Source organism: Trachinotus anak, unplaced genomic scaffold (assembly GCF_046630095.1).
Source record: "Trachinotus anak isolate AG129_WGS33_773 ecotype Australia unplaced genomic scaffold, CSIRO_AGI_Tana_v1 ptg000011l, whole genome shotgun sequence".
NCBI classification, from domain to species: Eukaryota; Metazoa; Chordata; class Actinopteri; order Carangiformes; family Carangidae; genus Trachinotus; species Trachinotus anak.
Genome location: NW_027273862.1, coordinates 777,848 through 800,555, shown reverse-complemented (window position 1 = coordinate 800,555; position 22,708 = coordinate 777,848). Strand labels below are relative to the sequence as shown.

The 22,708-nt window shown below is 41.5% G+C and overlaps 1 protein-coding gene and 3 long non-coding RNA genes across 8 annotated transcripts in view; 2 read left to right on the top strand and 2 right to left on the bottom strand.

Annotated features, from left to right (window-relative positions):
* Positions 1-7,142, top strand: part of adamts17 (ADAM metallopeptidase with thrombospondin type 1 motif, 17) — a 126,267-nt gene extending 119,125 nt beyond the window's left edge. For all 4 annotated transcript variants that reach the window (XM_071488160.1, XM_071488158.1, XM_071488157.1 and 1 more), the window contains 2 exons: positions 1,060-1,237; positions 3,801-7,142. In XM_071488160.1, coding sequence (XP_071344261.1) covers positions 1,060-1,237; positions 3,801-3,952 — 330 coding nt within the window. In that variant the 3' untranslated portion in view covers positions 3,953-7,142. The remainder of the gene's footprint in view (positions 1-1,059; positions 1,238-3,800) is intronic.
* A 3,016-nt stretch (positions 7,143-10,158) lies between these two features.
* LOC139627429 (uncharacterized) lies at positions 10,159-12,659 on the top strand. Its single transcript, XR_011692573.1, has 3 exons — positions 10,159-10,535; positions 10,813-10,896; positions 10,972-12,659. It is a non-coding gene; the product is annotated as an uncharacterized lncRNA (long non-coding RNA).
* Positions 12,660-12,750: 91 nt separating this feature from the next.
* Positions 12,751-22,708, bottom strand: part of LOC139627428 (uncharacterized) — a 38,716-nt gene continuing 28,758 nt past the window's right edge. The window contains exons 1-3 of one of the 2 annotated variants that reach the window (XR_011692571.1): positions 13,607-17,998; positions 13,064-13,342; positions 12,751-12,893 (exon numbers count right to left, since the gene is read on the bottom strand). This is a non-coding gene — a long non-coding RNA (uncharacterized lncRNA). Of the gene's footprint in view, positions 12,894-13,063; positions 13,343-13,606; positions 17,999-22,708 lie in introns of those variants that run through there. The other variant, XR_011692572.1, reaches the window with a different exon arrangement.
* Positions 18,393-18,789, bottom strand: LOC139627379 (uncharacterized). The gene is made up of 2 exons (XR_011692563.1): positions 18,588-18,789; positions 18,393-18,503 (listed from the first exon to the last, which is right to left on the bottom strand). It is a non-coding gene; the product is annotated as an uncharacterized lncRNA (long non-coding RNA).

Sequence of the window (22,708 nt, the reverse complement as noted above, 5' to 3'; positions counted from 1 at the left end):
ATACATAAATTCACAGAAGAGCCCATAAAATGTATTTTAATGATGCACACTATGAAGGTACATCTCTCCTTGCTCTCAGAACAAACCAGTGAGAGCCCTTTTATTTTTTATTGGTTACAGGGATGACTATGTGCTCCGTACACCAGGTAAAAATGAAACAGCTCCAGTTTTCTTTTGGGCCCAACCCACCGTGGATCCACATCTACATAGACAGAGTTTGTAATCACAATCCGCTGTGCACAGAGTCATAATATGGTGCCATCTCTGTTTTCATCAGGAGCAGTGGACCCTTAGCTCCCTCTCTGTGATATTTCATCAGCAGTAAAAATGCATGAATATATAGGTATCGTCCACACATGGGCTGTGTGGCAATTCTGATTTCCTGGAAGAAATTATAATTTCATATCAAGATTTCTGTGTCAATCACATGAGTGCAGACAGAGGTAGACAATAATGGTGGCTTTAGGGAAGCTGTTAGACTGTACAGCCCCTCCCTGGCTGGAAAGAGACGTTATAAAGAGGTTTGGATGTGAATTCTATTTTTTTTACATGTGTTTTCATCAGAAGAAGTGAGCTGCCATGTTTGTGTATATGATTCATTATACATCTACATCATTTTTAACAACCTTTAGCTGTGTAATATAGTTTCTCTCATATGTTTGTCAGAGGAAAGAGGCTGAGGTGCTCTTTCCTTTAATTCCCATTTTCTTCTTTCCCAACAGTGGCACAGGTCAACTCAGTTATTGTCTTACCACTTACCTGGCCACATGCAACCCTCCTACATAGATATGAAGGTTTAAAAAATCTGATCTGTAAAAAATAATAATATACATGTCATCAGGTAAGGTAGTGCAGTTGTGTGGACCTTCTGGCTGGCCAGAGCCTTAGCTCTGTGAAAGACTGGTGACATGTCTGGCATATCTAGTTTGTTTCACCTGTACAAAAACACAGGTAAAAATGATCACTTGTGCTTTCAGGGGGATTTACAGGTACATGATGGAAACCATTTGACTGCAACCCCCAAGGTGTAGAACTGACACCTTTCATCTGCCGTTTCAGTGTTCGTCATCCTGTGGCAAGGGCCTGCAGTCACGTGTGGTCCAGTGTATGCACAAAGTGACTGGTCGCCATGGCAACGACTGCCCAGTGACACTGAGACCACCAACCTACCGACCCTGTCACCATGGGGCCTGCAATGAGAAAATCAATGTGAACACCATCACATCCCCCAGGCTAGGTGAGACCCTTGTCACAACTCAGGCTTACAGGTGTAAAGGTTAAAGGTCCCTGACCCCAGCTCATAACTGAAGATCCCTGATCTAATAGGCAGTTAAATAATGAACAGCTTGTCAAGTTAATCACAGTGAGAAATGATTATTTTCATGGTATTCAGCAGCTACAGTGTTCATAAGGTTTTGAACTGATGACCAGACACTGAGACCACCACTCTGGATACGTCAACAAATGTGAGACACACATGTTCTTCCCAGGTCCTGCTGAAAATAACAATACCATCAGTGGAGGCTGCTGTGTAGCCTTCCGTTCCTCTCAAAACCTCTTCCCCTAACCTCTGGAAGGTTTCTGGTGCTCTGTGCAAACCAGACAGCATCATCTCCAGAATCTCAACAGGCCACATGGAACTCTGAACAGAGGTGGCAGAGGTGAAAGGTCATTGGGAAGTTGGCATTTCTCAAGCGCTCAATGCGCATCAACCCTTGGCATAGGGTAGAGATCAAAGGCAGACAAAGCACTCAACTTTGAAAAGTGTCATCTTTCTTTGGAAGCAGCACCACAGGGCTACAGTGCTCACCCGATGACTCCTGGAGGCAGCATCTCCTCCACCTCTTCAAGCTTCAGTTGCTTCATTTCAGGAACAAATCTGGCTGGAACTCAGCAGGTGGTGTCCCCAATGAGAGCAGATAAATCTTATGTTTAATGGGGTGTGTACAACTTGGCTTTAGGTCAAGTGCTCTTTAGGCTTTTGGGCTTGCAGCTCCTGGCACTGATCTGCTGTGAGATGACTTAGATTTGTAAACACTGCAGCCTCAGTTTAAGAGGGAAATTACTGCTCCTTAAGCCCCTCCTCATCAACAGCTGCTCTGAGCCCCAATTCCTGATAACAATCACTCTTGAATGGTGAGAGCATTATGTATGCATAGCAGTGGAAGTGGAGAGCATGACAACGTATGATGTTTCTGTTGTCAGACAATGGCACGTATGAAATGGTGACTGGAACACAGCCCATAATCACTACGTTACCCAGCAGCGATTCTGAAACCTTTCCCAAGCTGCTGCTCTGCGCTGCTAAAATCCTGATTTTGTGACCATGATGTCGTCTGACAAAGTCACCAAATACATAATATAAAGACAAAGACTGTCCTGTTTTGGGCTGTTTCCTGATCACGCAGAGAGAGACTGGAACTGCGTTTCATTCTGTGAATTCCCAGCATGCTATTCACACTCCTCAGTTGCTTAAAGTTTGAGAGGAAGAAACTAAAAGTCTTGTGTTACTGACTCTAAGTGTATTCCCACCAACTTATTTACTTGGCAGCGTGGGTGGGCGGGACTTAGTTGGGCGGTGTCTTGATGAGCAATGGGCAGCCAGGAAAGCTTCAGTCAGTTCTGCTTCTTTGGGTGCCCTGGTATTTTGTTCTTAGATCCAGGTGGGACACTCAGGGTTAACGACTTTGAGAAACAGCTCCATGATGATGGCATCTCCAACTTGCTCCTTTGTTAAACCTGAGCTCTCTGGAAGTTTCCTTTTCTCCCTGCACACTGGAACAGAACCTCACTGATTTCAAACTTCTGCAAAACAGCACACCTTACATTTGCATAGTCCATTGTGTCATCATGTCCAGAGCAACATGTGCAGCTCAGGCTCTACCAGTCAACAGTGGAGCTAGGTGGAGAGCCTGCCCATCTTGAGGCCATTGACAGACGAGCAGTTATATTGACAATGATTACATAGAGTTTACTGTCCTCACCCTCACAGCATAGCGGCTTTATCACCCAAAGAACCTCACCAGACTGGAATGTTGTCCTTCATTATCCAGCAGCAATGGAACAGCATCGGGCCTCTCTTGAATGGTTGGGATATCAGGTGGGTCTGTTGTAGGCTCTGTTGAACAGACCTGGGCTGTCTGGCAGTCCTGCACCTCCTACTGGAGCTAGGACTCTCTTCCGCTTCTTCTCCTGCAGCCTAAACCATTTATCTGAGATTCACATTCAGCCTGCTGCTGAATGCAAAACAAACATTGCAGAGGTTCTGGACAAGCACTTCCTTCCGCAAGGGGGATTGACCACCTGCTCCACCCTGCTGGTCAAAGACAACTTGAACCTCTTCATGCCTCTGGCTGACATGTTCTTCACTGCTTCCTACTGGCCTGAAACCCACCTGTTGCTACCAAATGTAGAGAAGCCTGACCAGAGGGACCTGGAAGGGCTTTAGGATGCAGACTGGAGTCAGTTGTCACCATGATATAAAATAATTCAAAGACATGAGAAGAATAAACAGTTAATTTGACTTAATTACAGAAGATTCTGTATAATAAAAATGCTACTGCAATAATAATGTTAAACACAAACAAACCCAGGGTAGTGAAGTGTTCTCAAAGCGTGGTTAGAGCTTTGTAAGGTGTAATGGTATAACTGAGGACAGATGGTGTGTTGTCACCCACTTCACACAGTGGCAAAGTTAGTACTGGGTGCTCTGGAGGGCAATTATAAAAACAATTTATTATATCGTTTAGCTCAGAGGACTTGTTGAAATGATGCTGTCTCTCTCCTGTCCCCCTCCCCAGCTGCTTTGACCTACAAATGCATGGGGGACCAGTGGACGGTGTACTGTCGCGTGATCCGAGAGAAGAACCTCTGTCAGGACATGAGGTGGTACCAGCGCTGCTGTGAAACCTGTAGGGACTTTTATGCCAAGAAAATACTGCACAAGAGCTAATGACCAAATCAAATCTACTTCCTCCGAATAGCGCTCCATTTTGTAAATGTTTTTAATATTGTTAAATAAGAAAACAATTTCTATTATTGATGGAACTTTTTGTATTTAAAAAAGAAAATGGCAAGTACACAGAAGTGTACATTTGAAATGGGCTCATAAGCTTCTACTTTTGATGAAGACTTGAAAATGTCCAATATTTCTTTTGCTGTACACCAAAACAAAAAAAAAGTGGAGGAGCCTTTGGAAAGCCAGTCCAGTCGGCTTTATTGCACAGAATGATTGAAATTAAGTGCTTGATTTTGGAGTAGACTTTTTCTGGCAGGTCTATCAGATAACATGGGAGTTAGCCAGAGCTTTCCCCTCTCCTCTCTTCTTTAATTATGCTCCTCATTGTATTTTCTTCCTGTTGTACTGTATTATAGCTAATTGTTGCAATTTCAAATACCTAGTAAATAAGTTTATATATAGGTAAACTTATGATACTTAAGTATTGATTCAGTATAGTGTAATAATATGTAATTATTGATCAGGAGCCATGGAAAAATACTGTTGGATTACAGTGAAGCAACCCAGCTAATAATAGGAGACCCACTGATCCACTGGTCTGTGTGAGGGCCATGGACAGCCCATGTAGCAGAACATGGTGTATGGTGCATGGTGGTGTTTTATTATTTAGATACAGTCCAGCTGATGGATTTAAACACAATATTACATTGTTTATTCAAATTCAACACTTACATCAAGTGTGCACAGCAGTGCAAAAATTGGTTTTGCCGTTCTAGTTGTTTGGCCTCTAAGTAGGTGTGGGTCAGTGTGACACCTTTCACTGGCTATTCCAGTGATGGTCATCGTGACCATAGGCATTGTTTAGCTTGTGTAAATCATGCTGTCACCTCTGCAGCCTCACAGCAGGGCGTATGATCCTGCTGGACAGTAGGACCACTCGCATTACACAATCCAACTTCATTAGAAGCAAACCAAGGCCTCGAGATGAGACCTTAACTCACAGCTGGTGCACACAAAACAAAATAAGTTAATGTCAGAATGATAAAAAGAAATCAAATCTAAACCTTCTAATGAGATCACATTTCACCATCATATCTGACCAACACCCCATTTACTCCTGTCATTTCCAGTGTCTCGTATCCGCATGAAATCCAGGTGCTATTTCAAAAACTTTTCTACTTAGGCACATATATGTATCTATATGGCCAGATCACCGGTCTGATTGGACTTGTTTTTCTAGGCTACATGCAAATCAAGGTCAACTCTACTCCAGTCCAGGGGGTGGTGGTAATGCACCTCAAGCTGTTTGGTAACTGACAGAACACCAGAAGAAGGAATAACTTCTGCACTTTAGCAGTTTACTTACAATAATAACATTTAAAGTTGCTAACATCTATCCATAAACGAATACAAGCATAAGGATGACTTGTATTTATGACGTCTTTTATCATCTTGTCAGCGTTAATTCACTCAGCTCTCTCAACACTGCTCTCTCACACTCACAGATAACAGCTCATTGGCTGCTTTTGTCACCTGTCATATACATTTTTACCCACAGTCCATCTGCAGTATTACAGTGTGGGCAATTATAACATAGGATACTGTATATGCAATTACATTCCCTTCCAAGTTTGAGTGGTTTATATTGAAACATTAATTATTATTGAATGAAGTCCAATTCCCAAATCACATGCACTGTGTACAGACATTTTCTTCTGCCTGTACAAATGAGAGAGGTTCTCAGGCAGATAAAATGTCAGATTCCTACCAATTACTACTCTTTATTAAAGGGAAATGCTATAAAGGCTATGCAGTTCTTTTATATGTGTATCCATACCAGCAGGAGCTGCTTATTGCACCAGCAGTATCTAGTTCTTGATGCTTTGCGGTCGAATGCTAATTGGCCTTTGGGTTTTTGCAAAGGAATAATAAGTAGAGTTCATACAGCAGCATCACATCACAAGACTCTTGACAAACCACTATGGACCACAGTATGTGGATCATGTGACCAGCAGGGGTGGCTCAACTAGTACTTAAGATAATAAGTGGAGAAGCTTATTACAGTAAAAGTAACATTAGTCTAATTAGCAAGGCTACTGAAAAGCAACCTCCAGAAGCCAGTGCATCTCTGCAGGCTCTTGAGAGTAATCCTGGAGACTGACCTTTAACCTTTATCTCCCATTCTAATTTACATATTGAGATCTGCAGAGTACCAACAGAGTGGAGATAACAAGAACACTTTTGAGGCCCATGATAAGATGTCATTGTTCACATGCACAGATACAGGTCACCTGTTAATACCGGGTGGAAACGGGATCTCAGAGGAAGAGCTTCATTTTTCACTTCTTTAAATGCTGTTTTCACAAGTTTTTCCCAGCTGACAGTTAAAGGTTGGAGAAAAAACTGCTCATAATCATCTTTACATGGTCAAACATTGAGTCAACAGTAAATATCTCTCACCAGCAGCTGCTGTTCACAATTATCATCATTGCCTTATCAGCCCTTTTCAAATAGTCATGGAGCTCACATGCATCTGTGTGTGTATGTCTGTGTGTGTGTCTGTGTGTGTCTGTGTGTGTGTGGGCATGCGTGTGTGTGTGTGTTAACACAAAAGGCCTCAATCTTTTCCAAGGGGTTGAATGGTGCTATCTTATGACCTGTTTCACTATTGTGGAATTCAGCTTTTTGTCAGTGATGGTCCTGTTGTCATTGTTAACATTTATCTGTTTTGTATGTCGTAGGGTTATTTAACAACATTGGCTTTTATTGATGAGTCTTTTTTTTTTGGCTGATATAGTGAAAATATGCTTAACTATTCCTGTACTGTACTTTTTTAGTTGCAGTATGTTTGGTACATAAACTGCCACTACACGTATTATATGGTGCTGATTTGGAACTGAGTAAATAATCTGTTTATACAGGGATTTAACCATTTGTCCTGTGTTGTTCTGTGTAGTCACACTATATTTTGTACTGTCATCCACTTTGTGTCCAGTCTTCATCAGACCATTCTGAGCAAGAACATGAATGATTTGATCAAATTTTATTCTATTTCAAATCTACTGTAAAGTGATTCTCTTTTATTTTGTTAAATAATAAATAATGTGATTTTACATGGAAAAACACACCTGTATGACCTACTATTAAGGTATGTGGATTTACCATTAAACCAGAATGCAGACTGCTCTCTTCCTCTTCCTGTCCCCGCAGCTCCCATACACTGTGAATAAACAATTCATAAACACTTCATATCACAACACAGTTGCCAAGAGAGATCAGGGCATTTTTGAGTATTTATATTTTTCTATAACTATAACTCCTCCCATAAAGCATCTGCAGATATTTGAAATTGACATAATCTATATGAACCTTAATGTGAACTATTATAAATATTAAATATTTCAAAGGTCATGTGTGCACCTTCAAGCACAGCGTTTCTTCATTAGTTTTGAACATTCAGAAACCGTTGTGAACATCCACCAAACCGTTTACAGTCAGGCTATAAGGATTTAGTCGTGTAAATGTACGATTACAGCTGTTATCAAGCACGGCTTACATCAGTGTAATGAGCTAAAAGTTGGGAGAACATTCCTGTAGAAGCCCGGTCTTCATATTAAATGATGTTTTGATCATTAGACACTGTAGTGGGGTTCAGACTGTGCTGTCAAACAGCCTTGGGGCCCACAAACCCTGACCTTACCTGTTCCTTTAAGCTTCCTCCTATGCTCACCCAAGCAAAGTGCAGAACATGGCCTTATATCTACATTGTATCTGCTTATAGGCTGAACTGTCACTGGCTGTACAGGCACTTTCAGCTCAATGCTATGAACCAGTCAGATGCACAGCTGCAAGTCTACTGTGTCTGTTAGAAGTACTCCAGCATGTTTTTACACCGTCTGAACTTTAAATACCAAAAAAAAAAAAAAAAATCAAATTCAAAAATCATTTGGCTCTATGATGCTACGTCCCCAAGTTTACTTTGGGACAAAATATATAATTTCACTTTGGACTTTTGTTGGCATTAGTTCATTTTTTTTGTCACGTCACACTAATAAAAGTGTAAATAAAAGTGTTTGACATGGTTTATGTTTATGTCCCAGTCAGTACAATGCACACCTATATCATTAGACCCAACTATCAGATCAAACCAGAGGGGCCTATCATACAATTATAGCAATTACTCAATTTCCCAAAAATGATGTAGACACTTATTGAAAAAGGACTAACTTTGAAATAACTCAATAAAGGCTGTGTCTATGGCCATGCTGAAGATACAACAGTGCTTTGGGGTAATGCTGATGTCAGGTCTTCATGCTTAAAGGAGCCTTATTTTACATTTTCCCTGTGTTTTATCTGAAGTGTTGATCTCCATCAAAAGATCTATTTGTGGTTTTAAGAACCAAAAATCATCTCAGTGTAGTTTTACATCTCTTCTCTCAGGCTTCTCTCTGGAGCTCTAGTAACAGCAGGTGAACTGGTGCTGACTGTTTTCTGAGTGACTGAATAAAAATGTATCAAATTTCTGGTAAACACTGAGGGCTGGTTTTAAGGCTCAGTTTCTGAATACAGGCTGTGTGCATTTCTCTGTGGACTGAGGCTTTGATTTTTCACAGTATTAATATAGAACCTAGACCTGCTTTATAATCACAAACACATGGACATCTGCCTTTATACAATAAGGGACTTTTATTATACAAATATTTGTTAATTATTACTAAACACAGGGTACAGTGCCTGCTGGTGCTTCCAGTGGAAAAGTCAGGGAATCACTAAAGTCATTCAGATTCATCATGTGGGTACCATGAATATCTCTGCCAAATTCCACAACAATAGCCAATAGCGGGGAAAGCATTTCACTCAAAACCATTGAATTTCAATACTCTTTTAATATTCACTCATCACAGTTTTGGATGCCTGTCTGGTTCTGCCTAATTAAGACATCACAGCAAATGATTACACTGGGTGTTATAAATGGCTGCAGCTGTGTGTAATGTTCATGGTACAGTTTGCACACAAGCAGTAGATGCAGCCTCCCTTCATCCTGTGTCCCTGGAGTGCCACTATGGTCGTCGGTGAATCTATTGAATATTTTGCTTTAATTAAAATAATTCTGTTGAGTATAATTGACCCATCTTAATAAAACCTACATACTATGTATGCCCCATCTGTGTGTCTGTGTCTCCCTCGTGGTCTTCTACAATTCCACACAAAGCTGTGTGGCCCAAGAAGCAATGCGTTCATCCATGCTTGATGAACAGGGGTTGTCGGCCCTCCTCCTGTTGCCTTCTGGCTGGCTTTGTGCTTTTTGGCCTTCCATTTGTAATCCGACTATATCTTTGAACATCTCCATGGTTCTTTGCTTGGAACTCAGACCCTCACCATTGTGTGCCTGTTTTTTGCATGTGTGATCTTAGAACAAAGACCAAACAACACACTTTTGCTTTTCTTTAGTTTTTCAAAGTTGTTTTTCTTTTTTGTCTTTCTTTTCTGGGCCATGCCTTATAACTTGTTGCACAGTGTTTCTCTCTGCAAACTGATGGATTAAGGGAGTGTCTTTATTTATGGCTAATTGTGAGTGGAAATGTGGCTTGTGTATGTGCACCCAATTTCTCAATGAGCATTCATAAAGCAGAATCATGTGTACGCACACCTTTATAATTCTAACGAAAGGAATGCATAGCATATTTCTGGTTTTGTGTGGTTAGTCATGGGTTTTATGCATCTTGCCCCTGGTCTTACTGTATGAAAATCCCATAATGAACTGGCCTCACCATCAACTTCATGCTTCTTCACTGTGGCCAAGACCACAACCTACAGCAGAAAATGTTTGTTGCCTGTTTACCATTTGTTTATGAAAACATTTGTTCCACCTAGGTAGTAGAGACGTCTACTAACTGTAGGGTGGTGCTGCTTTCGTGAGATGACACCCGAAGTGAATTTGCTAGATTGAGCCTCAAATAGTTGTAAGGTTTAGAAGTTTTCTCTTTTAGGACCCACAAACAGAACACAAGTGTGAGGTGAAGCCAGCAAGGGGCGTTTATTACACAGTTTGTAAAGTCACAAGCAGTTGAGGGCAGGTGGGGAATAAGTCCTGGGAGACAGGGACAGGGACAGGCCAGGTGATCAGGGGACTCCAGCTGGATGGCAGGTAAACAGGCACAGCAAGGCAGGGCAGCAGAGGCAACAAACCTGGGGCAAAAAAAAGGTAACTGAACAAGCTGGCAAAGAGTGCAGGTCTGAGCCAGTCTCAAATACTGCAGTGGGTGAAGCCGATGAGGAAGATTGGAGACAGGTGTGGAGGCAGAACTGGCAGGAACAGCAAACTGGGAGGCCACGCCCAGCTATACACACGTACACACAAACAGACCCAAAAGACAAACTCAGGAGGAGAGGGGAAACACATGAGCACATGAGGAAAACAAGGGCTCAAGGGGGGCTAATCCTAACAATAGTATAATTAGAGAGGCAAGCCACAGGCTGTTTAAAATCAGCCTGGCCTGTGGGGCAGACTTTGGACAAGCTTGGTTAACAGCTACTGGAGCAAATGGCAAAGACAAGTCAAGTGAATACTGAAAAGGTCAAGCATCATTTGTTCTCTCTTTGTCAGATCAGAAACTCAGTCTTCCATCCTGCAATTGGCTGTATTGTAAGGCTGTCAGCATTAACACGTTGATCGATTAAGGACCGAGCATAACACGTTTTTAAATTGTGTTAATCACGTGCCGCCAATCTGAACATGTCATAGGCATGAAAAAATATAAAGATATTTTTTAACCATTTTAGTAGCTGCATGTGGAGACTGTGAAATTCATTAAAATGAAGAAACATTCAAGTATCATGCAAACTCTGTGTAGACAGATAGAGCTGAAAGTAGCAGCGACAGAGCACATCCACAGCAGATCAGCAATGGCAGCCTCAATGCACACGCCACGGATCCGGTGTGTTTCTGAAAGCTCAGTTATTCATTGTAATTTGTGGATCTTGTCCTGACCACATTTCTCTCCTCGCTTCAGTGAACTTCTGCTCCAGTGCTGCTGCCTGCTCCCTCTGGAAATCTGCTTCATTACCTGCAACTCTCCCCACCCACTGTTTCTACACTCCACCACCATAACCTGCCACGTCACCCACCTGTTACCTCCTCACTGCTCCGCCATTACCTGCCACGCCATCATTCCTTCACAGTTTGAGTTTTTTCAGCTTTGTTTTTTACACATTGACATACAGCAAAATGGACAATTAACGAGGACACAAATCTGTCTTTCAATGTAGTGAAGAAATAGATCTTAAACCTTTCACACTATGATCTCAGCTGTGTTGGCTTTACGACAGATGGATTCTGGTTCAGTCCATCAGGCTCATCACAGGCTTTTGTTTCACTGTAATGGACACACCCCTACACACACACACACACCTCTGTGAGATGTTACTGTGTATTATTTAAGGACAAAGGCATATTGTTTATCAGCAGAATAACAAATCTGAGTCATCTTTCTGCAGCCAAGAACACAAGGACCAACAAATACTACTTTGAAAAATAATCCTCCCTGTCAGTAACCTGACTGTTCCCTATTACATTTGTTATTTTCACTGATATAGTGTGTGTTAGCTCTGTGAACTGTGTTTAGTTTCACAGCATGGACATAGATCTGGGAGGACACTTGAGATTTTGAGGTTGATATTGGAAAGTAGAACAGACAACTTCAAACTTTTTGAGCTTGCATAACTGCTGAGGTTACCTAGAGGACAAGAACACTGACTTTGTTTTGCAGACTGGACAAGAAACAAACAATGAGCCTGACAGTAATAGACCTGTCTCAGCATCATGAGAGAGAGAGTGTGTGTGTGTGTGTGGGGGGGGGGGGGGACTTCAGCCAGGCTCAGTGCTCTCAGCTGAAACAGAGACAGTTGTGATAGCATGAACTATATTAATGAATACTATTTGTTGTTCCTCCTGCAGAGAACATTTGTGTGCCGTGTTGTCTTGAAGAGCAGCTGTAGAGGAATCAGTTATCCCACCCACTCAGCACCATCACAGCATGAGCTCACTCCCCATATGGCACCTCACAGAATGTGTGTGTGCTTTCAGTCATGTTTGTGTCATGTGTGTTTGCCAAGTAAGCTACTCTGTGACAAATAAATAACTGAACAATGTACACAGCTCCATCGCTTCATGCTGTATCAAACAAATAACAGCGCTTGGGTTGATTACATGTTGTGATTGTCCAGTGAGCCCACTTCCTGCACACGTGCACGCTCTCATGCACACCCCAAACGACAGGTACACAAAGAGGGCTGGTGAAGAGACAATACAGGGATGGGAAAAACAGTCCACAGTCCACCAATGTGGCAGGATTTCTCCCGATTTGCCAGTCCAGCTGTGACAGGAATGACATTATGAGTGGGCATATTAGATACTGTCAGTGGTGCTGAGCACCATGGCAACAGTAAATAATATGTCACAGCAGTTTAAGTAGCATGTTTAATCTTTGAGACTTTGTGTCCATGAGAATGAGATGAACAGACAACCAGAAAAAAAAACCTCTGGCTGTTGCCGGCACGGAGACATAAAAAAGTGTTATTCAGTCTCTCTGTTGCCCTCCTGTCTCTTCATTTCCTCCTTCCTCTCCTCCACAGTCTTTACACCAACAGCTGCACAGTATGACACAAGTGCAATGCAAGTGTAGCCCGTGTTGATCCACGTCGGCTGGCCATGCTTGTTGCAGGTGTGTAATGATGGCTGCAGGTTGGTTTTTTCTCCGGGCAGTGGCCCCTGTCCTACTGCAGCAGCCTCAGCCTCCTTCCTCTTCCTGTAGGCTGTGCTCCTGAGGCAAGAACCAACAGTGGACAAGGGGCCAGGCTGCTCGCTGTCTGGAGGAGGAGGAGGCAGAGCCTGCGGGAGGGCCCTGTGTTGTTGAAGCAGTGAGGCAGGCAGCAGCTACAGGGGGCGTGCAGGTAACGAGGGAGAGGAGGATGAAGAAGTGCAGAAGCAGCCATTAGTGAAGTGTTATCAGGTGATTGGCCGGCAGCTCAGTCAGTGATTCATGACTCGCACAAGGTAGACACCAGGAAGCTTTTTACATGAATAGTGCGTATTGTTTTACTCACAGTCCTCTACATCTACGACTGCTTTGACCAACTCTTTGTCCGACAGCTCCTCCAATGACATTGAGGGAAGAGCTGGTCTGGTGGAGGCTGACAGTGAGACAGAAGAAACAGAAAATATACAGCGAACATAAGAAATGTAATCAAGTTCAACCCTGTATTAATGAAGATGAACTTGAGCTTACTTGGAAATGCAGGCTTAGATGGGACCAGTTTCTTTGCATTTCCTTTTGCAGAGAATGCCGCCTAGCGACGAAGGCCACAATCACAGGATCAAGAGGCCTGTAACAAGAATAAATGACATGTAACAACATCAATGATGTGACTAATTTTAACATTTGCGAAGGTCATCAGTCAAGGTACGCTAAACGTGGAGAGCTCCTGCCTCCCTGGCTTGCAGCTGAGACAGAGGCTGTGCTGCTGCTGCTGGTGGTTGTGGCGTAGCAGACAGCATTCTCCATCTGTGAGCCTGGAGCTGATGCCGTCACATGATTCTTGTCATATAGGTACTACAGCAGATTTATTGCAAATGCTGTTACAACATACTTGTTTTTTTGGGGGCCCTCAGACTACGGTTGTCACAAGAACCGATACTTACCAATTCGATACCAACACGCAAAAAATACATCGAGAACTGCTTTTTCTGGAACCGTCAGAACCGAAGATTCAACTTTCCCGCGGCGAGCCGTGTCGATTCTCGGCGGAAGTGACGGGGGCAGTGTCCGCGTGTGAGCAGCACAGAGCAGTCAGCGGCGCTGAAGAAGAAAACCTGAGCTAACAGCTTTTATATACAGTCTGTGGATAACAATGACAATGGCTTCAGCAAGTGGGAGTGCAACATGGATGTATTATAATACATCCATGGAGCGGAAGCACAACACGTCGGCTCGGTGACAAAACAGGTACGAAGAGTCGCGAGTGGAAATATTTTGCATCGGAGGCGGATGAATACGGAGCAATTCTAGACACAAACAAGCCGACATGCAAACAGTGGCTGGTGTTAGAGGTTTTAGTGATGTGAGATCAGGCTCCACACCACTGTAGTTTAGTTATTTATTTGCATATTTATAAGAAGAATATTGTTTGTTTTATATACTTGAAGGCCCCATGCCACTGCGGTTCTTTTTTGAATGTAAATAGTTGAATATTGTTGTTATTTATTACCATAAAGCACAGTATTGCTTGTTTTTATAGTGGTATTAAATACTTGACAGTTTAAAGCAGTTTTCAATAAATTAGTGAATTTAAAAGTACATGGGTTCTGTTTTTTTTTTGTTTTTTTTTTTTAATCGTGGTATCGAATTAGTATCGAGAATCGTGGAAAATCAAAGGTATTGGTATCGACTACTGAAATTGTGGTATCGTGACAACCCTACCTCAGACTCATACAGGCTCTGCAGGGTCTCAAATTTGAAGTCCCCAAAGACAACAAGGGCCTGGCCCTCCTGACCTAACCCTAAACCTAACGCCAATTCATTTTAGTTATTATTTAAAATGATATTTTTAATATTAATATTTCATTAAATTTTTATAGCGAATAATTGATAACTACCAACACCCAACATCAATCTAGGTAACAAAAATTGGGTTCAGGGTCGTCGAGGCAGACGGCCGCCCGCCCTGAGCCCGGTTCTGTTGGAGGTTTCTTCCTGTTAAAAGGGAGTTTTTCCTCCCCCCTGTTGCCAAGCGCTTGCTCTTTGTGGGAACTGTTGGGTTTTTCTCTGTAACAAAGTAAGGTCTTGACCTTACCCTGTAAAGAGCCTTGAGATAATGTATATTATGATTTGGCGCTATACAAATAAAATTGAATTGAATTGAATATTCAAAAGGTGTGCAGAAAAGCAACAAAGATAAATGCATGCTGCACAGTGGCAAATGTGGTATGGCACTGATGAAGGTCCTCACAAGGGCATCAATGTCTACACTGTCCGAAATATCGCCATGAACATGCATGAGGGCAAAGTGGTCTTTGTGTCACCTTTGTGCATAACCTTGTCTTCTGGAAAACGTTTTCTCTGAAGAAGCAGTTGAGATGGGGAAACATAGTTTAATAAGGTTTTCTGTTTCTTTGAAAATAGCCCTTTTTGGGTTTTTGGGTGAAGTTTAGACATATTTGCAGCTATGTCTTTTATGATGCTACAGGGAGAATTACTGAAGACATCTCCAATCCTTTTCAGCTGGATCTCCAGTCCGGTTCTGTCAAAGTGTAAGGGAAGGTGAAGAGAATCCACATTCACTGTTTGTTCCTTGTTGGCTGCTTTTTGTGGAGAGAAAAACCTCTCTTCACTTATCTACTTTATCAAAGAAAAGAAGTCTTAGTCCAAGAGGTGAAGTCAGGTGAAAGTGCTCTTTAATATCGGTTTACATGCACACGGAGAAACAGTTTACACAAAAGCTCTGAAGTCAAATGTGCGAAGCGCTCACACAAGTACAGGCAAGACCTCCTCTCTTATAGCATTCAGTCAACGCCTTTTGGCAAAGATGCAGAACACCAAGACAAAGAGTTACCCAATAGAGCCTACTGGACTGTTTCAATGGAACACTCATCCAAACATTTCCTGAAATCATTGTTTTCCTCGATTAATTGTCACCACAACCCAGCCAGGACAGTGTCCTCAACAAGTCTTCTCACTTGCACAAATGTCAGATTGATAATATTCAAAATGAACAACAAGTTTACCAGTGAACTCCACACATTACAAAACACATCTGCTCTCTCATCATTCTTAATTTCCCTCAAGTCTTCCAACCACTCGCTCTCTGAGAGCTGCTGCTTTTATGCCATCTTGGTCCAATCTCCTCTTTACTTCTTCTGTAGCCAAGTCCACTGCTTCAGAAAACCCTACCTCTGGCTCTGTTGTGTGATGATAACAGACTGTGGTTTTGATCACCTTGTGTAACTCAGCAGCATCACCTGGCATTTTTTGTCCCGCTGTGGATACCATGTGTAGTGTGTTCTCCACTGCTGCATCGTCTCTAAATGCTGCCTTCCTTTCTAAGCAGCTAGGTACACGACTCTCAGGACTCAAAAACACAGGAGCCTGAATTAGGTTTTAGCTTTCATTTCCTCTGCTCTTGGCTCTGGTGTCTCCCCACATCCTTAAGCAGAGTTTCAATGATCTTTTGAACTAATTCAGGTGAGTGGTTGGCACAGTTGACGGTGCCTCTGGGCATAGTTCTGTCAGTCTTACCTGAACACCTGAGAACCATCCTGACATAGACACCCACTCCGTCCTCCTTTCCTCAAATTTCTTCAACGTCTTGTTGAGGCGTGGCTTTACAGGCTGCATTATATTATATTGCAGTGGCTGCATATTTTCTTGGCAAAGGGAACTATGCCCTTGCAGAAAGGGCATGTCTTTTGGATGCTTCCCCCAGGCATTACAAAAAACAACTGATTAATTCTAACAGATGCACATAGACACAGGTGAGATGCTTACTTGAAGGTGTTGGGAGAAAAAAAAGGAAATAACTAAAAAACAAGCTATTTTTAGACAGTAACTATAGCAACCTACTTTACATAAATGTACAAAATGATGTTGTGTATGGTTCTTAACTTAGCCTGTTTTACTGTCTAATTCAGAGGTGGAAGAAGTGTTCAGATCGTTCACTTTAGTAAAAGCACCAGTACAGAAAGTAAAAATACTCCATCACAAGTAAATCCTACTTTATCAAGAGTACATAAGTATTTTCAGCTTAATGTAGTTAAAGTATTAAAGAACATCTTATATATATATATATATATATATATATATATATATATATATATACACACACACCCACACACATATTCTCCATTTTGAGTTTGATGATTTTCCACAGGTTTTCCATTGGATTCAGATCTGGTGATTGAGCAGGCCAAGGCATGGTTCGAATGTTCTGGTTCTCCATCCAGGCTTTAACTGACCTTGCCGTGTGGCAAGGGGCATTGTCCTGTTGGAAAATCCAGTCGTTCGAGGCAGGAAAGAGTTTTCCAGCTGATGGAAGAAGACTGTTTTCAAGAGTAGCCCTGTACATGACCTGGTTCATTCGCCCTTCACACAATTGCATTTGCCCTGTGCCACCCATACTGAAACAACCCCAGATCATCACTGATCCACCCCCATGTTTTACTGTAGGGGCAAGACAGTCTGGTTTGTAGGCTTCTCCAGGCTTCCTCCTAACCAGTAAGTTGGCTGGAGTGGGCATCAATTCAAAATTGGATTCATCACTGAAGAGAACCTTAGCCCAGTCATCAACGGTCCAATCCTTGTGATTCCTAGCAAAGAGTAACCGGGCCTTCCGCTGCCTTTCGTTGATGTAGGGCTTCTTCTGTGCCCTGTGTGACTTCAGACCAGCTTCAAGAAGTCGGTTTCGAACTGTCCTTGCCGAACAAGTCACATGTCTTGACAGTGCTCACTCATTTTTAAGGTCCCTGGAGGTCTGACGACGATTCCTGACACAGGAACGGATGAGTGCACGGTCATCTCGTGGGGTAGAAAGACGTTTCCTGCCTCGACCAGCTAGCAATTTGGTAGTACCATGTTAGGCTTGTTTTTTCTTGGTGTAATGAACGGCTGTCTTGGAGATCTTCAGTTTTTTGGCTACCTGTCTCTCACTCAAGCCAATTTCCAGCAGTGCCAAGATGGCTGCCTTTGTGGCTTCACATAATTCTTTTGTTTTAGGCATTATGTGAGAGCTGACAACTTCTGAGTTGTGCCACAGCTTGAATGTAAGCAGGAAACCACTCCAGGCCTTTGCATGTGCAATGCTGCTGATGACATGAAATGGCCTCTTATATACCCTGGGAATACAATTCACCTTAAGCATTTCAAATAGGACATAAAGTATTTTGTAATTAGCTGCATTTTAGTCGTGTTCATTGTATTCTTCAGGTAATATACCTTTAGTGATACCAGGCATTAAAATAAACAAGAAATTGAAGAAAACAAGGGTAGTCTAATAATTTTTTCCATGACTGTATACACACACACACACACACATATAAAAATAAATAAATAATGTTACACAACAGTTAGTTACGACCAAGTAACTTGATTGGACAAGAGCTATTCCATGCTGATAAAATCTGTGTCTATGCCATGTTCGGACTCCTGTACCTGAGAGTTCAAACTTCACAAGTTCAACTCAAGTCCAGACTCCCGAGGACAGGAGGACGATTTGCAACTAGAACAGTAGGGTTCTTCCTAATATCAGCAGTTCAGCTCAGCACAGGTTACATTTCAGTACACCTGTGTCACACCACACAATTAAGAATAAAAGTTTAAAAGGTTCTAGAACTTGGATTGGTTGGGAACCACATTGAATTAAAATAACAAAACACAAGTTGGAGTAAAAAGGGAGAACACTGTTTATTTACAATAAAATGTGCATTTCTGGTGGGCTGGATTTAAGATGATTGCAGCACGGCCTTCAATCAGGGGGGAAGCAGAGCAATATATTCCTAAAAGGACACAGCACAGATTAAAACAAGTCCAGGTAAATGGTTTATGATAAAACCAAAACAGATAGACGGAGGTCTTGTTACCTCGACTCTCGCTGGATTCCTCTAATTATGAGGCCTTAGAACTACAAGGGGGGAGGGGGGCCTGCTCCTTCCGCAGTACCACACCGTCTGATGCCTCAACTTTGGTTGAGCTTGGTCTCCTACAGCCTGCTGATCTATAGGGGAGAGTTTGAACCAGAGAGAGATGAACAGGGAAAAGTATTCAACTTTCCTCTGCCAGTGATCCTCTGTGGGGGGGGGGGATCCTCTTCTCATGGTGCGTTCAGGTGCACTGACACTGTAGGATATCCAGAGAACACACTAAGGCTGGTTGAAAACACCATGTTATGACACCTCAAAGGAGTTTTAAATCGAAAGCAACTGGACTTGGTTATTTGTAACAAATAACCAAGTCCAGTTGCTTTCGATTACGATTTTCGAGATACTATGACCTGGACAAATGAGAATATTCACAGGCATGTTATGACACCTGTACCTGACTGAACTGTGACAAAATCATCTAAACTCAAATCTTTACAAACAGACAGTAAAACAGAATTGAGTTTTGTAAAATATACACTTCATATCCCATATCCCATGTGGTGGTATATTTGTACATATAAGAAGCCCACAGAGGCAGCACTGTTGTTGAACTGTCCAGGAAATCATGTATTTTTAGCTTCATCTTCTCAGATTAACCAGCAGCAACAAATATTATATTTCAACTCAGGGACCAAATTTCATGTTCTACAAGGAAAATGATATATCAGAACACTACAAATGACAGAGCTGCCACTAAATGACCAAAGCGCTGCAGAGAAAACTCTGTGTGCAGTGACCTGAGGAGCTGGGTAGTGAACTGCTGATATGATTGCTGATCTCACCCGGCAGGGCAGTCCTCACATTTCCAAAAACACCTGACCAAATTTCCAAGCAGGCGTTATTTAATAAACTGACCACATATTCAGAAACTAGATGTTAAAGTTCTTGCCTAAAAAACTATCAAAACTCAACAAAGTGATATAATGACAGTTCTAAGGTGGGGCTGAGAAGGCGAGGGGGAAAAAAATGCGACATTTAGAGAGTGAAGCCACTAAATGTCGCAAATTAACTGAAATGTTCAGCAGCACAGCCAGCAGCAGCACCACTGAAGTTCAGTTTAATATTAGCAGCATCCAACCATGATACCACCTGTGATGATGAGGGACAGAGAGATGAGCTGGTTCCACAGACAGATACAGTGTGTTGTATCCTTTGTTCATTATTATTTATTTAGAAAACATGATTATTATTTTATGTTTATATTTCATGATTTGCGTTCAGATCCAGTTAAATATTAAATAGACAGTATTAAAATATAGATTAAAAGTAAGGTTAATTTCATACATGATTTCATATAAGGCAACTGATATGTAGCCTAATGTTACTCAGTTAGTCCACCAGAGGGCGTTTCTGTGTTTACACGTCAGTTGAGAAAGCTCAAGGTTCGAACCATTAAAAAAAAAAAATAAAGTGTCAGTTGGAAAACGGAAGAAGAGTCATTGTTTATGATCTGTTAGTCATCGTCATTTTTTTGTATTGTGACAGTTTTTTCCGTCAGTAAAAAACATGAAAAGACAACCAGAAGTCCCGCTTCGTTTTTCATAGAAGCTGCAGCTAAGTTCCCACACAGTGTGATGTTACCTTCATTTCTATGTGAGTATTCAAGTTAAACTAGAATACTATGCTCTTAACACAACATCTAGTCAACATCAGTGCTATTGCTATAATTTGGATGGTATAGTATCATGAGCCACAATTAAAGTATTGTGACACTCATGCCAGTTGTTGTTGTTGTTGAGTTTCTGCGCGCCGATTGCTTTGGGCCGGGCCTAGTCAAAGTCCAGGGCCGTTTTTTAGTCCCAGTCCGTCCCTGGTTACATGGCGTAGTCTTGCTCAGTGTTTGGTTGTACTGAAAGATCCTCCAATGACTCAGCTGTTCATTTTTTCTGGGAATATAGGTACATTTTGATTTAATAGTTTTAAGACTCTTAAAACAAAAAAATCTGACAATCACGTACCAGGACATGTTTGAATAAAATCAATTTTCATGACCATGAGCACAAAAAAGTGGGATACCAGGTTGGCCATTTCCATTGTTGTTTCTATACTTCTATGCTACTACCGTTTTGCAGTATCATAGAACAAATGAGATTTGCTTTTTTTCTGAGCATCTTTTTCTTTTGTTTCCATTTTGTTTAATCTGAAATCACATCACTGAAAACTTTAGGCTCTTTTTACCCCCTTGAATGATTTCTTCTTTAACCATTCTGGCCAAATATCCCAGCATTTCAGTCTTGATAGTATTTTCTCCTTGTGTATGTTGAATTTTTAGCTTGCTGAAGTTTTCTTTTAATCACCATACAATACAATCATCTGTTTCTTTTTTCAGTATCCCCCACAGCAAGGTATTTTTGTTATTCATTTTTTCTTCTTCTTTTCTTCTTTCTCTTGGGAGCATCAGACAGAGAGAAATGTCAACAGGAGAGACACTAAGATGCACCGTCAGACTGTGAGTGCTCCAGCCATGAACGATTAGTTCTACTTTCTATTTAGGTTGTTTGCCTGTTGGACAATATTACTATTTTTTGACATTTCTTAAACTTTATGTGTAAATCTCAACTATTGTTAAACATCAAATTGTGCAAATAAATTACTAATGACGGAGGCAGGAAACATACGAGGGCAGCAGGTAAAACAACTATCCACACACACAAGATAAAATAAGAAATGACACAGTGTCCAAGCAGGAATTATATATACTATAACATTATATAATATATTATATATTGTATATGTATATAATGAGAGAATTTAATATGGATATACAAATATACAGTAAAGTGCACAGTAACATTTTTCTATGGAAGCTGAAAGTGTTTACTCTTCTATATTATACCTGAGCAGAAACTGGTCCACTTGAAACAGCTGATCAGCTAAATTCATTTTCCTTTCAATCCTCCCATGTACCCCCAGTTCCCCACAGTGCATCAGCACTTTACAGTGTGCAAACAGTCATAAACCTGCCTGTTATTACTAAGTGAGCAGCTCTGGCCTCCTCAGTGTGACCTTCAAACGAAAATCTTTGCTTTCACTGCAAATCAGGAAAAAGGCAACTTTAAGTCTTAGTGCACAAAGAGCTTTTTAAAATACATAAAATCCCTTAAACCAGTGTTTACCAACACTTGACTTTACAACACACCCTCACTCTGACACCAGACAATGTGATATTCCAGACTGGGGTCTTCTTTTCATGTCAGTGACTATGAGCCTTTCAATGTAAGAGTCTTAATGAGTGACTTTAAGCAATTTGTGCTGCACACTTGAATCTGTGGTAAGATCTATTATTATGCCTCTGAGCCGGCGACAGCCAGGTCCTGAGGCATTATGTTTTTGTCCATTCATATCAGTCTGAATACGATATCTCAGTAATGCCTCGAGGGAACTCAAGGCTTTACAACATTTATACTCTAGGATTAACTGAGTTGATTTTGGTGGTTAAAGGTCAAATTTTAAGGTCACCGTGACCTCACAAAACATGTTTTTGGCCATAACTCACAAATTCACACACTAATTATGACACAATATAAGTAAAATAACATGATGCATGATGAATGAGTAAGGATAAAATAAAGTGATGACATTTTATCCAAATGGTCAAAGATCAACTTCACTGTGACATCAAAATGTTCTGCAAAAACACTTCTGGTCATTATTCAATGCTGTAACTCAGGAAGAGGAGATTGTGACCATATTTCCTGCAGCTTGGCTGGTTGGTGGAGGCAAACAACCACTAGGTTGTAATTCGATTATTTTTTACACTTGTAAGTAAAAACAATTCCCAATGTGATGCTGGACCACAAGAAGTGTGGATTTGATACGAGAAATAGTTGCTCACATATATGTGGACAGCACACATATGTTTTGGCTTTAAACCTCATCTGGGGAAATCTGGACTTTTCCAAACCCCTTTGGTGAGTATCATCACAATAAGCTCCAGCTTATCCTCTTGTCCTGCTTCCATATCAACAGAGAAGGGCTTTGAGGACAGGTTCATGTCCTTCTCTGTGACGGTGCTGGTTAAACTGCATAATTATCATCCCCACTCTCTCACAGCAGAAGAA